The sequence below is a fragment of the Rattus norvegicus genome, chromosome 13 (genome assembly GCF_021556685.1).
Source record: "Rattus norvegicus strain SHRSP/BbbUtx chromosome 13, alternate assembly SHRSP_T2T, whole genome shotgun sequence".
Classification (NCBI taxonomy): domain Eukaryota; kingdom Metazoa; phylum Chordata; class Mammalia; order Rodentia; family Muridae; genus Rattus; species Rattus norvegicus.
In genome coordinates, this window is record NC_141546.1 from 69,905,609 (window position 1) to 69,927,150 (window position 21,542).

Here is a 21,542-nt window from a genome sequence, read left to right on the forward strand (position 1 = left end):
CACTAGTTGCTAGGGAGAATAGAGACCTACAAAATGAAAGCAATAAACTTTAACTCCTTGTTGGTTTCAGGCACGGCTTGCTTCTTTCCACCCAGTTCCCAACTGTTGCTCAATTACTTGAAAGGTATAGGGAAGCAAAGATTAATAACACAGATAATTTATTGCCTTTGGTTCTTTCTTGGAGTTTAGATTTTTAACTAAGGGACAAAGAAAATCGCACCGAGTTCCAAGATTTGGAACTCCCCGCTCAGTATGATTTTCCCATCCATCCGTCTCGGATAGCACGTACCATTTAGATTGTCCTGTAATATTTTACTTATGTCTGTCTTCCCTGTACTTTTGTTTACCTAGAACAATAGGTCCCAAACATCCCCACTGAATAGGGAGAAGAAAAGTCCTGTGGGAGATGCTGAAGGGTTACCACTCATCTTTCAAGGAAAGCAATCTCCAAGAGCAAGCTATGGTCACATTGTTGTTAGAAGCACATGACGAGTTAGGAAACAGCAGCTAAGGCTGTTCAGGGAGCTAGGGAACAGGTTTAAACAGGAAAGAGGAAGTACAGCCGAATAGAGAGAAGAATGAAGACAAGGCAGGGAGGCAGGCAAGCATCCTTTGGCTGGGGTTCAGGGACCGAGGTTTGATCCCAGCTCTTTGACACGGGGCAGAATCTCTACCATGGTCGGGCATCTTCCACTTGAAAAGAAATCTACCATGTATTTATTCCACAGGACTGTTGAAAGACTCGGTGAGGTTGTTTATGCACAAAGAGGGGCTAGGAGAATCAAACATCCTGTTTTTCTTCAGTGGTGAGGGGAGTGATGGCCCACTCGGAAGCTCAGAGCCTGTAACTACAGCACACTTTCTATGACAGAAGAGACTTTGCAGGTTCTGTTGGTTTAAAGATGGAGAGATGGAGAGATGATCCTGGACCATCTGCCAGAACCAATATAACCACGAGGGTCCCCATTACAGGAAGGCAGAGGGTCAGAATCTGAGAAGGAACTGTGAGAGCAGATGCATTGCTGAAATGGGGGTGAGCCAAGGAGTGTGGGTGGCTCCCGACCCTGGAATGAGAAGGTTACAGGCCCTACCCCAGAACCTCTAGAAAGAATGCATGTATCAAAACTTGTTTGGTTTTTGTTGTTGTTGTTGTTGTTTTGTTGTTGATGTTTTGTTTTGTTGTTGGTGGTTTTTGTTTTGTTTTGCTTTGTTTTTCCCACATAAGGCCTGTCTTCAGAACTTCCGCCTCCTAAATTATTGGAGAGGAAATGTATATTGCTTGCAGCCACCTAATTTTTATGAGAATGGACAACTTTTAGGCATGTCTTCCTTTCCCCACAAAGACTCAAAGAAGTTACCTGATGACCACTCCTCAGAGGCTTGTATCTGTTTCCCTTTCCTTCCTCTTTTGCTTTATTCCCTTGGTTATTCATCTAGCAAATACAGGCACCCGTGTGCCCCTCCCAGACACCCCTGTTACTGCTCAATGATGCTTGCCTTCCACACCAATTTATTTTCCCTTTGGTTTTTTTTTCTGTTAATAGCTTGTCCCCCCAAATGCATACTGTACTGTTGTTAAAAAGGAAGCATGAAGGGGTTGGGGATTTAGCTCAGTGGTAGAGCGCTTGCCTAGCGAGCGCAAGGCCCTGGGTTTGGTCCCCAGCTCTGAAAAAGAAGAAAAAAAAAAAAAAAGGGAAGCATGAAAAGAGTACATAGCTTAAAATTACTTTATCTAATTGCAAATTAGTGAAGGCTGGGAAGGCAGCTAACACCATTCCTGACATATTTTAGTATATGTTTCTTTGGTGATTTTGTTGTGGATATGCCTGTAGGTATATGCATGTGAGGTTCTCTCTCTCTCTCTCTCTCTCTCTCTCTTTTAAAAAGGGGTTTCATGTTCTAATCCTATTTTGTAAATTATTTCTCAAATTTACATTTGCCAAAAGAGATATACATATTAATGGTATAACTTTACAAGTACTTATATTTTTCCCTTTTTTAATTTTTGAGATTATACGTTGATGGCATCATTTCTCCCTTCCCTTTACTCTCCAAACTCTCGCATATACCCCTCCCTGCCCTCTTTCAAATTCATGGCCTTTTTATTTTTAAAAACTAATTGTTATCAGATATATAGATGTAGATATAGATTCCTAAATATAACTTGTTCAATCGATATACTGTTACCCGTATGTATGTTTTCAGGGCTGTTTGGCAGTGGATAACTAACTTGTGTGTCCTCTCCTGGGGAAGGCTGCCTTTCCCAGTCCAGGTTGCCTATGCTTCTTTGTGTAAGGTTGAGACTTCATGCTCTTTTCTCTACCAAGTTTGACAAGTTCATTGGTGTTATCTTGTTCAGCTCACATTTGGGCATTGGTATGAATGACAATAGCTCCATAGGGTCATATGTTTGTATGCTGAGTTCCCAGTTTGTGAACTGTTTCAGAAGGGCTAGAAGGATTAGAAGGTGTGGCCTTGTTGGAGGAAGTGTGTCATCACTGGGAGGTGTGCTTTGAGGTTTCAAAGGTTCTCACCTAACTCAGTGTTGCTCTCTCTGCCTGCTGCCTGTGGATCAGGCTGTAAATCTCTCAGTTACTGATCCAGTGCCATGCCTGTCTGTTTCCTACTGTGGTGATAATGGACTGACCTTCTCAAACTGTAAGCAAGCCCTCAATTAAGTGTTCCCTTTTATAAGGGTTGTCTTGGTTACAGTATCTCTTCACAGCAATAGAACAGTAACAAAGGCAGAAGATGGTACCAGAAGTGGGGTGTTGCTGTGAGAGGCCTGACCATGCTGCTATTTGGAGGAATACAGACCTTTGTGACTTTGGACTAGAAAAATGGATGCTTTAAGAATGGATCAGTGGGGGACTGGAGAGATGGCTCAGTGGTTAGGAGCACTGACTGCTCTTCCAGAGGTCCTGAGTTCAAATCCCAGCAACCACAGGGTGGCTCACAACCATCATGTAATGAGATCTGATGCCCTCTTCTGGTGTGTCTGAAGGCAGCTACAGTGTAGCTATATAGTATTTATATAAATTAAATAAATCTTTAAAGAAAAAGATTACCTGGAAGTGTGGGAGCTAAGCCCCAAGCTCAAGGATTTAATTAGTTTAAAGAAAAGTCTAATGCTAAATGGAACTAAGGGCGTGGTGACCTCAGGGCAAGACCCCACCCAGCTAAGCTTCCAACTTGTGAAAAGAAATTAAAGAAAGCTTAAGCAGCAAAGGAAAACAACAACAACAGAAAGTTTATGCAAACGAAGTCAAAGGTGTGGAGGGGGGGGGGTGGGCAGGTTCCAGCCTTGGCCAGCAACACTTGGCAGCTTCAGGAAAGATACAGGAAAGGGGTTGTAGAATCTTCCTCCAAGGTTAAGGGAAGCAGCTGAGGCCAGGTGTTTGGCAAGACAGTCCTGCGTGGAGGCCTGGAGAGGCCGTTGCAGGAAGCTATAAAGGTGAAGTTCGAATTGAGTTGGAGACCACAAGATGGAGGTTCCAGAGCTATTGGGGGTGGGAGGGTGGGGTACTTGACAAAGATATCTGCAGACATGGTATGAAACCAGCCAGAGAGAGAGAGAGAGAGAGAGAGAGAGAGAGAGAGACACACACACACACACACACACACACACACGGATTGCAGTAAATAAATAAAGCAGCTGGGAGGAGTTGGAAGTTCCGAAGAACACTTTGACATCAGACATGGAAATGAAGAATTTGGAGTTTGCCCTGCTGGATTTTGGTCCTGCTCTGGTCTAGTATTACTTATTCCCCTTCCTCACTTTTGAAATGGTAAGGTATATTTTGTGCCATTGTATGTGGTCCACTTTTTTATTTTGATTTTACGGGGGGTTGCAATTAAGAGATCACCTTGAGTCTCAGAAGAGACTGGGCTTTTCAATAGTGTTGAGACTATAAAAGATTTGGTAACGTTTAAAGTCGGACTAAATACTTTTTGTGTTATGGTATGACTATAAGCTTGTGGGGGGTCAGGGAGCAGAATGTGGTATTTTCAGTAATAACAGCTCCATAGGCTCATATAGTTGCTTACTTAGTTCCCAGTGGGTGAACTGTTTGGCAAGGATTAGAAGGATTAGAAGGTGTGGCCTTGTTGGAGGAAGTGTGTCACTGGGGTTGGGCTCAAAGCCCACACCAGGCCTAGTGTCTCTCTGCTTGACACTAGAACCTTGGGATGTAAAACTCTCAGCTACTTCTCCAGCACTATGCTGGTCTGCTTCCTGCCATGCTGATAATGGACTAACCTTCTGGAACTGTAAGCAAGCTCCCAGTTAAATGCTTCCGTTTCTAAGAGTTACAGTGTCTCTTCACAGAAGTAAAACTGTATATAAGATAGGCAGTCATGGGCTGGAGAGATGGCTCAATGGTTAAGACCACCAACTGCTCTTCAAATCCCAGCAACCACATGTTGGCTCACAACCATCTGTAGTGGGATCCAATGCCCTCTTCTGGTGTGTCTGAAGATAAAGACAGGGTACTACTCACATATAATAAATAAATAAATCTTAAAAAAATAAAGATAGGCAGTCATGTTAGTGAGATTCTATGAGTATAGTCTCTAATATTACTAGGTGACACAGTCTCATAGCGAACTCCCTGATCATCGAACTCTTAACATCATTCTGTCCCCTCTCCTGTAATGCTCTCTGAGCATTAGGTGTGGGAGTGTTTTATAGGTGTATCTCTCAGGGCTAGGCTTCATAAGTCTACATTTTGATTAGTTGTGGTTTTCTGTAATGGTTTCCATCCATTGCAAAGAGAAAGCTTTCTTAATGAGGGATGAAGACTTTTTAGACAGCCCTCCTTCTGTGTTTACTTCCCTCCCCTTCCGCTTTCCCATTTCCCTATCATATTACTTGTATCCTGAAATTTCCCTTTATCCTCTATGGTGGTTTGACTGAAAATGGCCCCTGTAGGCTGGTAGGGAGTGGCACCATTTGAAAGAATTAGGGCATGCGACCTTATTGGAGTGGGCGTGGCCTTGTGGAGGAAGTGTGTCACTGTGGGTGGGCTCTGAGGTTTCAGATGCTCAAGCCAGATCCAGTGTCACTCTCTCTTCCTGCTACCTGCTGACACAGATGTGGAACTCTCAGTTACCTCTCCAGCACCAGCTCTGCTTGTAGGCTGCCATGCTTCCTGCCATGATGATGGTAACAGACTAAACTTTTGAAACTATAAATCAGCCCCAATTAGATATTTTTCTTTATAAGAGTTGCCATGGTCATGGTTTCTCTTCATAGCAATAAAACTCTAAGACACCCTCTTCCCACCTTCTGTATTTACCTCTCTCCCTCTCCCTAAGGAACTTCTTTTTCATGTTCTAATTCTGTTTCGTAAGGTCCTTTTCAATTTATATTTCCCAGGATTGACATATATATTTAATGGTGTAACTTTACTGCTTTTTAAGGTTCAATCTGGAGCAAGTTTTGCTTTCTTTTACACTATTTAAAAATTGTGTTTATTATCGTTGTGTTTGTGAGCATGTGAGCTTGGGTGCCCGTGCCCCTGGTGCACATGGTAGAGGTCAGAGGTCAACTTTGTACAGCCAGTTCTCTTTCCATCTTCACGTGGGTTCTTTGAATCAAATTGGTTCCTACCTTGCTTGTTGGAATAATATTATTGTGCAGTATGTAAAAGCACCACCAGTCAATAAAAATCTGGTGGCCTACTGCAAAAGAGGAGAGAATAGGCAGATAGGAATTCTGGGAGTTAGATGTGGGAGAATTTCCCAGTCAGACACAGAGGAAGAAGCAGGCCAGGACTGAAGGAGAGGTAGCAGAACTTAGACTGGAGTAAACAGGTTAACAAGTTGTAAGACCTGAATGGCAACAAGCCTAAGCGAAGGCCTGAAGCATTCATAGTAAATATGTCACTGTGTCAACAATTAGGCGCTGCTCATCCCAAACGAAGTCCCATGTACTTGCTTTGCTGTAAAAAATAAATATTTAAAACTTCTATTTTCAGCGGCTTCGGTACATATGTAACCACCTGACTTTTTTAGTAAAGTGATTCCCTTGAGATGACATACTTTTAAACATTTCTAATGGCCATCAAGTATTACTCATACTTTTTAGTATTTAGCATGTATGCTGACTAACATTGTCCATATTCATTTGAAGGCAGCACGTAGAAGGCAAGAGCAGACATACTGATGACAGCCAGAGAGTGGAAAGAAAGCATGGCCAGTGTGTACGTATGTGTGCACACTTCTGTGGTTGGGTGGAAAGGTGAAAAATTACAGCCAGATCAATGGAATTTAAGATGGAATGACCCAGAGGGCTCCACGGTTATTAGGCTGGACAAGATGGCTCAGAGGTTAAGTATGCTTCCTGCTCTTCCAGAGGACCCAGGTTCAGTTCCCAACACCCACACGGCAGCTCACAACCTCCTGTAATTCCAATTCCAAGGCATCTAACACCTTTGTCTGACCTCCGAGGGCTCTTGTATGCCCATGGTGCATGTTAACTCACACAGGTGAACACATGTACATATAAAGCAAACAAACAAAAAATATTTTTAAAGTTTGCAGTAATGATTAAAAGTATAGCATCTTGTACCCATAGTATCCTTTTCTTCTTTAGCTTCTTTCACAAAGGACTTAGCATAGACCCAACAAAAAACAACCCAGTGAAAACAGACTGAGGATTTGAAAGGTCAAAAGGAGATTACACGGGGTTGGGGATTTAGCTCAGTGGTAGAGTGCTTGCCTAGCAAGCACAAGGCCCTGGGTTCGGTCCCCAGCTCCGGAAAAAAAAGAAATGAAAAAAAAAAAAAAAGGAGATTATACAAATGGCAGCGAAGCAAGAAAAGATCTCAATGCCATTAATTGTTAGGGAAATGAAAATCACAACTATAAGATAGCACCTCACCCCTATTGGGTTGGCTGTTATTTAAACAGTCTAGAGACTAACAAGTATAGGCAAGGAACCCTTGTGAACTACTAGTGTGAGTGTGAAATGGTAAAGTCATTATGTAAACAGTCCCTCCAAACTTTCTTTTTTAAAGGAATTATCATATAATACAGGAATTTGAATTCTAGTATTTATTCAAAATAGTCAAGTTCAGGGCCTGGAATAAATAGTTATACATTTGTGCTCAAAGCATCGTTATTCACAAACACCGAAAAGTGAAAACAATCCAGCTGTCCCATGATGGGTGAATGGGCAAACAAAAAGATAGCAACAGAGCATCTTCAGCTTTGAAAGTGAAATTCTGCAAAGCACTCCGACGCACATGAACCTTGAAGTCACAGAAAGACAGATTCTGTCCGAGTCCACTCATCTGAGGTACCTAGGGCAGTCACATTCAGGGACACAGGAGAAGGATGGTTGATGTCAGAGAAGGCGACAATGGGGAGTTGTTTCATGGGCAGTGGTTGTGCCACTCTACACTACATCATGCCTGAGAAAAGCTAGGATGCTTGTTACTTTAGTTGGTAAAAACAGTTACCACAGAAGCATGAGGACCCCCACATTTGAATCCTAGAACATGTGCGAAAAACTGGATGTGGTGGCATGGCTTATGATCCCAGAGCTGAGGAGGCAGAAGTGGGACTCTCCCAGGGGCTCGAAGACCCCCTAATCTCATTAGCAAGGTCTGAGCTGATGAGAGACCCTGTTTCAGAAAACAAGGTTGACAATCCCCAAGGAATAACACCTGGTTGTCTATTGGCCTCTATGTGCACTTATACACACTGTCTATCAGCCTCCATGTGTACTTGCACACACGGTCTATCTGCATCTACGTGCACTTGCACACGGTCTATCGGCATCTATATATACTTGCACACACTGTCTATCAGTCTCTAGGCCTCTATGTGCATTTGCACACACAAACACAGATGGATCATCAAACACACAAAAACATGCACAGACATGTTTAAGATGATAGATTTTATAAGCATTTTACCACAATTTTTTTTAAAAGCATACTAAAAGGGAGTTTGGATGGTCTATGGTATTTCATACTTTGTAAAATGTGATCGTGTATGTGTCCATAAGATTCTTTACAAAAATCTGCCCTTTCCTCTTTTTCTCAAACCAGGCAGCCTCAGTGGTGAATAACACAGCAACGGCCAAGATTAAGGCTCAGGACCTGCGTGGCAAGAAGGAGAAACTGTTGAAACAACTGGAGAAGCCAACGTGACAGGAGGCGCAGCATCCAAGCTCTCCAGGATAGGAGTCGTACGCAAATCCATCGTCCGTGTCCTCACGTCATTAATCAGACTCAAAAGGAAAACCTCAGGAAATTCTACAAGGGAAAGAAGTTCAAGCCCCTGGACCTGAAGACTATAGCTGTGTGCTGCTGGCTCACCAAGCACGAAGAGAAACTGAAGTCCAAGAAGCAGCAGCGGGAGGAGCCCTGTACTCACTGTGTGTCACGCAGTCAAGACCTGAGACGACAATGGCAATAAAGTGCAAGACTGACTTTAAAAAAAAAAAAAACAAAAAAACAAAACGATTCTTTACAACAACTTACGAGGGAGCAGGCCGATGTTATTACTTCCCTTTGAGAGTGGAAGAGATTCCTTGTAGGAGTAGGGGTTTTGTAAACCGGCTTGACAGGAATGGGGATGTTTTAAAGAGACATTTGAGCCCCTCCCTTTGACTCTCAGACTATGGAAACAATGGTCCCCCGAGAAATAGGAATTTCCCCTGGAATCTCAAGCTGGGAGAAGGAGACTGAAGCCTGGTGCCAGGCAGAGGACAAACTTTCTTTTGTTCTGGTTTTTGCTTTAAGAGATAGATAGGGTTTCTTTGATTGTAGTCCTGGCTGTCCTGGAACTTATTCTGTAGACCAGGCTGGTTTCAAACTCAGAGACTGGCCAGTCTCTGCCTCCCAAGTGCTGGGATTAAAGGTGCCTCCTTGCAAGACTTTTTGTTTTGTTTTGTTTTGTTTTTCAGAGGAAAATCTTTGCTTCTAGCAAAGAAATCTCACATGGCCTCACAACTTATCAGAGTTGGTGATGGGCTAGACTACGCTTTGAAGGCGACTGCTTAGCTATGCACACCTCTGGTCCTGTATTTAAACCTTGATGCAGGCATCAGTGGTTATGAGCTTTGATGTGATCTCTGGTCCTCAGTCCCACAGGGGCTCTGACACCTGTGACCTTCTTTTCGCATCGTCTTATCTTCATATCTTCATTTCAACTGTCTTGCATGACCCATGTAAGCTCTCTCTGCCGTTTACTCTCCTAGCTTTGGAGACCCAGTCAGGAACTAGAGTTTCCTCAGAAAGCTTGCTCAGTGACTTCATAGAAAATGGAGTTGGCATGTTAGTCTCCCTCAGCAACCTGAACAGAACTTTAGTGACATGGTTGGGTAAATTCTGACAAATACATACACCCTTGTACCTCACACCCTATCAAAACACAGATTATTTCTAGCAACCCAGAAAGTTTGCCACTTGACCCCAAAGCAGCTACTCTGGATTTTTTTACTCTATAAGAAATCTGGATTGTTTTCGAGAGGGTTGGGCAAGAGTGGGAGTGTGGGAGGAGGTGGTTATTTGCTGAGCATTGTTCCTGACCTATTGTTTCTCACCTAAGACCAGGGCCCTGCTGAATGGGAGGGGGGCACAAAAACACAGAAAACAAAGAAATAACTTCCTCTGTTTCTCACATTTGAGCTGAAACTCCCTTTCCTTGGATAGTGGAGGCCAAGTTCTAGTTTGAGAGAGGTTGAAGGAGGGTGACATATTTAAAGCAAAGGATACCCCATACCTACATGCTCCCTGACTCAGCCACTATTTCCATTATTGAACATTATTTCAGATCCTAATTATTAGGCTTCCGTAAGCATGTGTGCTCTATCCTCTGTTCCTATCTGTAAAACTCCTACATCTTTGGGACTCAATTAATAAATCTGTGAGCTGGAAAATAAGGGTCCACGTTAGCCCTTGAGATGGTGATGACATTTACATAGTACCCAGACCCTGCAGGAGTTTACGGTTTAGTGGCAAAGACCAAAATGCATGTAGCTAATACAGACATACCCTAAATCAGGTGGTCCTCTGGAGTCTCTTTTCAGAAAGAAAGAAAGAAAGAAAGAAAGAAAGAAAGAAAGAAAGAAGGAAGGAAGGAAAGAAAGGAAGAAAGAACAGTCTTTATTAGCATATATTAGACATACTTTGTTACGTTGTGGCATTTTCATATTTGCACATAACGGGCTTTGATCATATTCTTCTCTCTCCCACTAGCCTCTTTTGTTCCCTACTTCCATTGATTGCCTCATTTTTCCAAATAGTAGGAGTTTCTTTCTTGGGATGCAACCAACTTCTCCTCACTGACAGTTCCAAATGCTGCAAGCCTTCTCCCTGGCCTCATCTTCCTCTTTTCACCAACTTCTCCTCATCAGGAACCAATGCCTACCTCTGTGGTCTCCAGAGCGCTTATCAAATGCATCCCCCTCCATGTCTTCATTTCCACAAGCAGGACTCTTGATCTTTTCACCCATCTTCTCCAGCATGACCTTCCAGTCACTGCAACATCTGTCTCAAAGCCTCCGCTTTAGTTACTTTTCTATTGTTGTGAAGAGCCACCACGACCAAGGCAATGTATAAAGAATGCTTTTAACTTGGGCCCACAGTTCCAGAGGATAGTAGGTTTCAGGATCTTCGTGGGGAGCATGGCAGCAGGCCTGTTAACATGGTGCTGGAGCACTAACTGAGATCTTAAATGTTGACACAACAATCATGAAGGGGAGAGGGAAAAGGAGGGGGGCATTAACTGGGAATGGCTTGGGCTTTTGAAACTTTAAAGTCTGCACATGGGCTGGAGAGATGGCTCAGCGGTTAAGAATGCTGGCTTCTCTTTCAGAGGTCATGAGTTCAACTCCCAGCAACCACACGGTGCCTCATAACCATCTGTGATGGGATCCGATGCCTTCTTTTGGTGTGTCTGAAGATGCTACAGTGTACTCAAATACATTAAATAAATAAGTAGATTAAAATCCACACACCTCTTCCAACAAGGCATCCTTTCCAAATAGTTCCATTAACTGAAGAACAAGCATTCAGACATCTGATCACACCCGGGCCATTCTTTTTCAGTCCGGCCCTGCTATTTCTCTGAGTTCTTAGGCTTCTCGGACAGAACACAGTGTACTCAACATTGCCAAACACCTAGCCCTGCCCACCTGTAGCCTTAGCCTGCTGAGGAAGGATTGAAAGAAAGACAAGGAAAGTGAATGGAGCATTCGAAGAAGACTCTCCTTGGCCTGGGCTCTAATTTACCTTTCCTGCTGACAGAATCAAGGGACCAAAATATAAATGATAAGAGAAGTTGCCCACAGAGATAATGTGCTTTCTTAGAAAACATCTCGAGGCTGATGTTAAAAACAGTAAATGAACTAGTCTAGTAACTTTAATTTTCTAAATTTAAGTTTTATGTGTGTGTGTATGCGTGTGTGTGTGTGTGTGTGTGTGTGTGTGTGTGTGTGTGTGTGTGTACATGAATGTAGTAGTAAAGACCAGAGAAGAGAGTTAGATTCTTTGGAACTGGAGTTAGCAGGCAGTTGTGAGCTGTCCAACGTAGGTACTAAAATCTTAACTCCCGTCCTTAGTAGGAGCAGTCAGTGCTCTTAACCACTGAGCCATCTCTCCATACCCCTGACCCCTAATCAAAATAACACATGTCATAAAAGCACCTTACAACTTCATTTACTACAAAAAAAAAAGCCCCTTTAAAAAACTACCAAGTTCATATACCTTCTTAACTTTTAAACTTTAGATTTTTTCATTATCTTTTTAAAAATTATTTGTTTGTTTATGTTTATAAGTACACTGTCCCTGTCTTCAGACACACCAGAAGAGGACATCACATCCCATTACAGATGGTTGTGAGCCACCATGTGGTTGCTGGGAATTGAACTCAGGACCTCTGGAAGAGCAGTCAGTGCTCTTAACCACAGAGCCATCTCTCCAGCCCTAAATTTTTCATAATCTTTAAACCCTGTATTTTACACCCATAGAGAAGTTCAAACTTATAAAAGCTACATAATCATTCACATAGACATCTAATTGTGACTTTTTGTGGAGGAGCCCACATTCATGTCTCGAGATTGTGCCCGCCCCTTTCCTATACAACTCGCTTTTTAAATACTTAGTGAATGTACTAACTTGATTTCACTGTAGTTTATCCTAAAAATCTTTCTGTGATATAGTCAAGCTTGTGGCCATACCTGAGTGGAGGTCCGTAATGCCCAAGGGAATGACTGGTAGTCACAGTATTGGGCTGTGTCTCCCTGTTGCTACTGACCCCTCTAACCTGGAGCTCTCTGCTCTGGCCTGAGAGGCTGCCCTGCTTATCTACATCACTAACCCCTCCTACCTTTAGTCACTGTTTAGGAACTTCCCATCCCAGCCCCAACACACCCACAAAATGCACTGGTATCTCAGCTCTGTTATCTGGGCTGTGTTTTTTCTGTACCCTCTCTCATTATCTGGAACTGAATATTCTTCCCTACAGGTCTGGGAGTTCCTCGAAGACTAGAGTATTCATCTCTGAGTCCTTAATGGTTTGAACAGAGGACAAAAACTCAGGTGTACTAGACGTTTGTCCCAAACCTGGTACACTGTAGGAGAAAGATGTTACTATGGTATCCACCCACAGTAAGGACAGTGAACCGTTAAGAACCTTGCTCAACACGGCTGCTGGGAATAGTAGAGCTAAGGGTTGACGCTTGAGGACCAGGCTCCAAGTGTAGAATGTAATCCTTGGGCTCATCTGCTATTCCACTTACATGCCATTTTTTAAAGATATTTATTTATTTTATGTATATGAAAACACTAGCTGTCTTCAGACACATCAGAACAGGCATTGGGTTCCATTACAGATGGTTGTGAGTCACCATGTGATTGCTGGGAATTGAACTCAGGACCTCTGGAAGAGAAATCGGTGCTTTCAACCACTGAGCCATCTCTCCAGCCCCCACATGCCATCGTTGAATGAACATTTTTATCTCCCCACTGCAGTATGTGGGTTACCAAAGCCTACAACTCTCCCAGAAGCTCCCCTTCTCTACACCCACCACCCACCACTCCTTCAGGAGTTCAGAGAAGCTTGTCATCTGTGACTTTTGCTCCTTGCTTCTCTTCTCCCCCCTTCTTCCACCATGTCCTTTTGCTGTCCTCTGAACAACAGCTTCCTTCAGGGGTCCCTGACTGCTTCTTCCTTTGTAGTCTTAGAGTTCACATAACAAATCAAGAGCTGGATCATGGTTACATTCCACTACCCCCACCCCACACCCTGGCTGTCCTAGAACTAGTTCGTTAGACCAGACTGGCCTCAGACCCATAGAGATCCACCAGCCTCTGCCCCTTGAGTGGAGGTCTTAAAGGTCTGTGCCACCACCCCCTGGCTTGTTTACATCTTAAAGAAGTGGAATTGAATACGGGACTGCAGGTTGAAAGGGGATTTGTTTGATGCAAGCTCCAAGGAGACTAGAGACTTTGGGAAAGTCCCTTAACCTCCCAGAGTCACAGCTCATTCATAAAATGAAGATAATAAAAAACAGGAATTCCCTCATGGTGAGGTAGTGAGGTAAACTTAGAATCCTGCCCAACACTCAGTAGTGCTCAGTGGTTATCAATAATCAAAGGTCTCGGTCCTCATCCATGAAAGCTATGCATGGTGTGTCTAATTGTGCCAAATAAAATGCTCTCTCAATGTTTCGGAATCATTGTGGAGAGGAAGTTGCCCCGTCTGACTCCTTCTTTGCTTTCAGAATGAACTTCAAAAGACAATATATTTGGGGGGAAATGCTGGGGATCTGTGGATCTGCGTGTCTGGGGTTGTGTGACCCTGTACGGGAAAGATTGAATGAAGTCTCTAACGAAATAGAATCAGTAAGACCGGCCTCCAAAAGAGTATCGATTGAGGATGTTTACACACTACAAGACCTAAGACCTTACCATAATCAGATCACTTAAGAATCCTTTAGTGCAAGACGTTGATTAGATGGGCATGTAAATCACAGGGCGTTAAAAGCAAGCCTTAAAAGTAGAGGAAAGGTAAAAGGTTTATGCAAATCAGACACAACAACAGCTTTCTTAAAATCCCCATTGCCTTCTCCAAGCCGCAGAAGACCGCCCCCACCATTCAGAGCCCCGCCTCTCGGGTCTAGTGACGCATCCTAGGCTCCGCCCCTCTCCGGCGCAGTGCCTGGGCGATCTGGGTCACGTGAGCTTGAGTGCGGAAGTGAGGCTGCCGTACGCGTCCATGATTGGTCGTGGCGAGGGTCTTGGGGGCGGGGCCAGACGCCGGAGGTGCGGGGGGAGGAGGCTGCTGTGGGGGCCGGCTTGGAGTGGGATTCGACCCGCGGCGCTGACCGAGTGCTGGACCGACGGCTGTCGGGCACCCGGGCCTGCGCGCACTGCTGCTCCGGGTCGCCCCGGCCGAGGCGCTGGCCACGGTAGACCTCAGGGAGGGCTCGGGCTGCCGGGCCGGGCGCCATGTCCATGGAGGACCCCTTCTTTGTAGTGAAAGGGTGAGTGTGGGCCGAGGACTCCCGCCTCAGTGGGAGGGGAGGGAAATCGAGGCAGGGCGGCACAGCCTCTGTGCCCGGACACCGCGCGTCATTCGGGGCTGGGCCCCCGGGGTCCCACTGTCGGCCCGCACCCCCACTTCCTCGGGGTCGCGCGCCTCAGGTGGGGAGCGACGCGCCGGAGCCGGCGGACAGCAACTGGGCAGGAAAAGGGAAATGGCCCTCTTGGAGTGGGCGTGCGCGGGGTCGAGCTCCATTGTGGAGTCATGGAGCTAGCTCGGGACGGCCACTCCGGCTTGCCGGGTGGCGTCCAGCCGGTGCGGGAAGCCGGGTGCGGGAGGACGCGCGCTTTCCCGGGGGAGGAAAAGTCCTCCAGGCCCGGTGCTGATGTTGGAAGAAAACAATATGCAATCAGCCAAACCAAACTTTCCGAGGCTTTCTGTGGGATTTTCCCACCGTGTCGAAGGAAATGAGTGCTTATATTGAACTCCTTGATTTTGTCCTGGGTGTTTGACAGGTTTCCCTCACTTCACATTCTGCCTTTTTAGTAGCCTACTGCCCACTTTTTGCGACGGAACTGTCCTGACTCCATCTTTGTTTGTCTGTTGAGAGATGGAAACATCAATTGCACTTTGTCGTATCAACTTTGTGGCCATTACACAAATGCAAGAAAGCGTAATTATGATGTCGCAACTTATTTCTAATAACGTGTCAGTTTTATGCTTTGAATGTCAGAGAAATGCAAAGTTAAGACAGTAAGTTCTACTGACTGCGAAGTGTTCCTTGCTTTTAACTAGTTACTGCTTGCGTCTTATTTGTGTAGTGGTAGAAGCTGACCAGTTGTGTGGGTGTTTGGTTTTGTATTTAAAGGTCCTGGGAAACCTAAAATGGTGTTTTAGATGAGATACTTTATTATCCGTGGTGTGTACAGTCAATATACAGTCAAATATATTATGACTGCTTTTTTTTTTTTTTTTTGCCTTTTGAGACAGGGATTTTCTGTGTAACCCTGGCTACTCTAGGCTGACCTTGAACTCACTGAGGTCTGCCTGCCTCTGCTTCCTGAGTGCTGGGATTAAAGACCAGCTTGGCTAAGACTGTGTCTACGTTTCCTTAAAAGGGGTTTTCTTTTGCCTTGCTTTAATTTAGATGGGGAATAGGAAGGTGTGTATTTAACAGTAAAATTTTATCTACCCAGAAAATGTGTTCTTTATTCTGGGACTGATTTAGGTTTTAGTTATTTTTGTTTTTAAATTTAGAGTCGTATACTTCTTCCTTGAATGGAAGGGTTTTCTTGGGTTTTGTTTTATGTTGTGTGGGCTGAGTGAATGTTGTGGCACACCTGTGGAAGTCAGAGGACAACTTTCAGGAACTTCTCATCTTCCACTGTGTGGGTCTCAGGGATCTAACTCAAGTCTCAGACTTGGTGGCAGGCTGCTGAGCCATCTCTCCAGCCCCAGAATTGAAGTTTTTAACATTCAAGTTGCAAAGGTTATCTCTGGAGGCGAGTAAATAACAGAGATAACCAGCAAATTTCTCTTTGCCTTTGAGGGAAAAACTGGACAGTTCTTTATTGCTCAGCCATCTTGGTATTTCCTGAGAGTCAACCAGCACTTACTTAGTGATAAGGTTCTACTCTATGAGAGCACTGTCCTACCTCACTTGTTGCCATAGAAAAGACAAGCCAGCCAATCAGCGTCTCCAGATGGGTGACAGCATATCCATGCACATCCTTTTATTAACAGTATTGAGGGCCACTGAGATATCTTGGTAGGTAAGGGCACATGCAGCTAGCCTGATGACCTGAGTTATATCCTGAGAACCCACATGCAGGAATACACACACACACACACACACACACACACACACACACACACACACACGCTCACTCATGTTAAACTTTAAAAGTATCACAATGTAGAAAAAGTAAAGATGTCTCAATGTGACTCTGAAACAAGGTGCATCTAGTGTAATCAGCGGAATTAATCACATCAGAATTCATTAGATGTGACAGGTGGTCAGTAAGCGGAGAAACGCTTCCTACAGATGAACATCTCAGGTGTCCAGAGAAGGCAGTGCCTTAGGAATTGTTATGGTGGGAGGAACCATTGGAACAGGGATGTTTTGAAGGTAGCAGAATTCAGACAATTTAGGCCTCTTTCTCTGATCTAGGGACTTAGGAAAGAGACTTGTATTAATGTCCCTGCTTCTGTTTTATTTCTTCTGATTTTTGATGTATTTGCTTAAAACTATTCAGCAGAAGCAGGAGGTGGTGACACAGGTCTTTAATCCCATGGAGAGGCAGAGGTAGGCAGATCTCTTGAGTTTGAGGCCAGCCTGGTCTAACAGAATAAGTTCCAGGACAGCCAGAACTACATGGAGAAACCCTGTCTCAAAACAAATCAACCAAACAAGCAAAAACCAACCAATCAGCCAACCAAAAAATTTTGTTGAGCAGAAATATAAGTTCTATTTTCTTTTCTTTTCTTTTTACTTTTTTTTTTTTGGCCAAGTCTCATGTATTCCAATGTGGCCTTGATCTTCTGATCGTGTTTCTCTGTTCTTTGATTGCTAGAATTATGAGCAGGTACCATCATCTTACGTTTTCTACTACTTACATTAAAAAGAAGTGAAAATAGTTTAATATCTTTTTTAATAGATTTGAAAAATAATGCTACCTGCTGTGGGTTTTGCTTTTTGTTTGTTTTGTTTCTGAGATAGGGTCTTGTGGCTTGGTATTTGCAGTGTTATTTTAAACTTCTATCCCATTTCAATTTGGTTGTTAAAACTTTGAATACATTGTTTTATAATTAGAATCCATTAAATTTACAATGCAAAAGATATATTCAGAATCTGGGTGATAGGGAACATTTGTAATACCAGCACCTAGAAGTCAGAGGCAGAAGGAACAGGTGTTCCGAAGCCAGCTAGCCTCATAATGAGTTTGAGGTTAGCCTGGGCTACATAAGCTCCTATCCCAAAGAAGAAGAAAAAAGAAAGGAAGAAATTGACATGCCTTAATTGCTCCAACTGTACATACCACATTTTTGGCAACCAGATTGCATATTAGCTTTTAAAATAATTAAATGCTAGTTATTCAATGACACTGCTTTCAAAGTCTTTAGTTGTACCTGAATAGTTACCTGTGAATTTAATATTGGACAGCAGTTTAGCCCTTTCAGGTCTAAGCAAGAGTAACCAGGTGTAGCCTACTTAGTGTCAGTTAATGGCTACCTGCTGTAGACTCAAAATGCAAAACCAAAACACTCCTTGATTGTCTTACTGCCAACCTAAACTCAGCCAGATTCAGAAAAAAAGTCTGTTCTTAATTACCAACAGTTTTACACATTTTGACCCTAATTCACTGTCAAACACTCATTACTTCTGCATTACTTTGACCAAGGTACTAGAGAGAACAAGAGAGAAAAAAGACTGATTTCTGCCTTAGGGCTTCAGAAGGGCTCAATCCATGCTTGGGCAGAGAGAGCATGGTGTCAGTGAGAGTGTGGATGAAGGGAGGTGTCCATTCATGGCAGGCAGTAGCAGAGAAAGTGAGACAGGAAGGGCCAGGGACAAGATACTCCCAGGGACAGACAGATGGACAGACAGAAACACACACACACACACACACACACACACACACACACACACACACACACAGTGACTTACTTTTTCCAGCTAGATCCCCCTGCTGAAGTTTTGAGAATTCCCAAACAGCACTCCAGCTCCTGAGGTGCCCTTCACACCCAGGCACAGCACGCTGCTCCCACAGTGCCCTGTGCTAGTGCTCACAGCACTGACCCTGCAGGCCACGTCAGGTCAGGGCTGAGTCTGACTTGTCCCTACTTTCACTGCACTTGACTCTAGACCCATCACTCTAGTTCTCTTGGAATGGCTCTTGTTCCTGCAACCTGTGCTTTCTAGTGTGCACCAACTTTCCCTCTCTCCCATTTTTTTCCGTATTCATTCCTCAGAGTCCTTTTGCAAATTTTGGGTACTCACTAGCATTCATGGTTCAGAGCACCTTTTAAGCTCATCAGTTTCCAACTGTATTTCTACCCCTAGCCACTTATCCAGGGTTACCCCCTTACCCAAGGTTACCCCTTCCTCATTAGCCACCTCCAGAACACCACCTGGTGAAGCACTGCCCTCACTCTGCTCCCTTTTGCCTCAGTGCTTCAGCATGCAGTCCAGTCTGTGGCAGCTACACTAGGCTCGCTCTTCTGCCTGTTCAGCAACTGAGCTTCCATGAGTCACTGCGAGCACTGCACTGCCTCAGGAAGGGCTTCCTTGGTGCCTGTCACCCTTTACTGTGCTGCTTCCTTGAGCTGTCTTATTAACTGTGACCTTTTTTCCTGTATTTCCGGTCTAGTACCTTAAATGCACACACAGCATAAATGCTAGCGCACATTGTTTACTGGTGGTGTTGGTGGTAGAGGAGGTAGGGTGCTTCATAGAAGGCCACACCATCAGCAGAGTCCCCTGGGGGGGGGGCACTGTGTTTTTAGAAATCATGGTGGTAAGCAGCCAAAATGGAGTAGAAAGTCTGTTGACACAGAACAGCTTATATTTAAAGGATACATCTCCTGAGCTGGAGGCAAGTTTATGAATTGTCACCTTGTAAAGACAGGAAATTTTGTTTCATTTCAAAGAGAAGAAACTTAGGGGTCACACAGCTAACAGCTGTAGGCTCCACATTGAAACAACTTAATTTCACTCGGGACAGGTAGAACATGGTCAGATTGTGTTGACCCAAGGAAGACCTCATCTTGATTCCTTTAGAGACTTTGGAAACTGGGAAGGAAGTGAAATTAGGGATTTAGTACTATTGATTTGTTAACAGTGCTGGGTGTGTCAGTGTGAGGGACATTAAAAAGGAGGCCTTGGCAAAGCATTTTTTAAGTGTGCAAAGTTCGGCAGGTGGTCCCCAAAGGTGGTCTGATCTGCCTCACATCTGGTAATGACTGTCTTTGTTACTGCAGGAGGGGACCAATCTAGTTCCTACTAGATGATCCACTCTAGGGTGCAGATGACTGTTCACATCTTGTGGGTAGTCTGTCCTGTACAGGAGGCCTTGTTGTCTCTTGTAGGCCCAGAAGAGCAATCAGTAGTTTTTGGTTTTGGTTTTGTTCTTCAGCAAAAGCAGTTTCTTACATCTGTAGTTTTCCACTGAAACATGGTGGTAAGCTGCTCTCCCAGGCCTGTCTGCTGCTTTAGGCTGCTTTCATGGCCGTTGTTTTGGGAGTATCATAGCTGTTCAGAACACATGCACAACAATGCTTTGCATGAGTATTACCAGACTGTCCCTAGAATGTGCTCAGGAACTTAAAGAGGCCCATTTTTCAACCCTTTGCGGGTACAGAGATTCAATGCTAATTTGTTGGGTGAGAAAATACAGGATAGGAACTCACTCAGGATTTGATGAGTTAATTCAGTCGAAGTTTTGGTTCTTTAGCTCTCCCCTCCCCCTTGTTACCAAGCTCTCAGAATTAGCTTTTTTGAACTTGCAGCTTCTACTGAAACAAGACAACAAGAAACCCACAAACTCTAGCATGGTGGGATGTGTCAGTACAGTTATGTTGCTTGGTGTTTGGGCTACAGTCTGAGAGATGCCTCGTTAGACAGTGTTGTCCCTGTGAGATGTCATGGGTGTACTTACATGAGCTAAGAAGGCTACACCTCTGAGGCCGTAATCTTACGGCTTTTTGTTCTTAATTTTCTAAATTAAATTGATATTTATTTTGTGCACACGTGGTGGGCATACCACACTGAGTGTTTAGAAGTCAGACTGTGGGTGTTCTCTCCTTGTACCATATGCTTCATGGGAAGGCAGAGTCATCAAGTACTGAGCCATCTTACAGACCCTGCTTTTGGTTTGTTTTTTTTTTGGAGACAAGGTTTCACCATATTGCTTAAGATGGCCTGAAATCCAATATGCAGCCCAGGCTGACCTCAAAAACATGGCAGTCTTCTGGCCTCTGCCTCCCAAGGCTGGGATTACATGCTCACACCAACCATATCTTGCTTAGGAGGTGGGCCTTTTGTTATTTTGGTTTTGCTATTCTCCCTCATTGAGTCAAGGAAGCTTTGGGGGCAGGCAAGGCTAAGATTATTTTATGTATATAAGTGTTGTGTGCCCATGAATGTCTGGTTCCCATGGAGGTCAGAAAAGAGCATCAGATCCTCTAGAACTGGACTAAGGGACAGTTGTGAGTTGCCATGTGGGTCCTGGGAATCAAACCCAGTTCTTCTGCAAGAACAAGTGCTCTTTTAACTTCTGAGCCATCTCTCCAGTCACCAATAGGTAGGGGTGGGTGTGTGTGTGTGTGTGTGTGTGTATGTGTGTGTGTGTAAGAGAAGTTACTGTTCACTAATTTAAAATCACTTTTTCAAGGGTGTAAACACAGATATTCTAGTTCTGTAAGGAAAGCAGATTGTCTGGAAGCTTTCAGAACTGAGATTAAACAGGTCTTGGTGGTGGAATATTCTCCATACTCAAGGCCAAATGAACTTTAGGCAGGCAGCCAAAACGTCTGAGCCCTGGGTCTCTTTAGTTGTTGGGTGGATGAAGTCTGGGTTATCTTGAAAGTTCCTCACAGATCTACAATCTCGGGAGATTTGACTTAGTGAAGGCAGTGCAGGATAAGAAGGAAAGGAAGAGGCAGTGACTCACACCTAAGTTTCCAAGCTTAGGAAGTGGTATACTGTGGCTACAGTAGGAGTTAAAGGAGGAGGCAGACCTTCTTTTTAGTGTGTTTTTGCTTGCTTGTTTGAATGCCTGTTTTTCTTGTAGATGTTAGGATCTTTGTTTTTAGCAATGGTAATGTTCTAGAGGTGGCTAATGAGGAAGGGGTAACCTTGGGTAAGGGGGTAACCCTGGATAAGTGGCTAGGGGTAGAAATACAGTTGGAAACTGATGAGCTTAAAAGGTGCTCTGAACCATGAATGCTGGTGAGTACCCAAAATTTGCAAAAGGACTCTGAGGAATGAATACGGAAAAAAATGGGAGAGAGGGAAAGTTGGTGCACACTAGAAAGCACAGGTT

General features: G+C 44.1%; 1 protein-coding gene and 1 long non-coding RNA gene across 2 annotated transcripts in view; both read left to right on the top strand.

Moving 5' to 3' along the window:
- Positions 1-485: 485 nt before the first annotated feature.
- Positions 486-8,885, top strand: LOC134481461 (large ribosomal subunit protein uL29-like). Its single transcript, XR_015635559.1, has 2 exons — positions 486-1,033; positions 8,058-8,885. It is a non-coding gene; the product is annotated as a large ribosomal subunit protein uL29-like (long non-coding RNA).
- Positions 8,886-14,295: 5,410 nt separating this feature from the next.
- The window catches only part of Stx6 (syntaxin 6), a 45,893-nt gene continuing 38,646 nt past the window's right edge, over positions 14,296-21,542 (top strand). The window contains 1 exon segment of the mRNA NM_031665.2: positions 14,296-14,500. Within this exon segment, the coding sequence (NP_113853.1) occupies positions 14,466-14,500 (35 nt within the window). The 5' untranslated portion in view covers positions 14,296-14,465.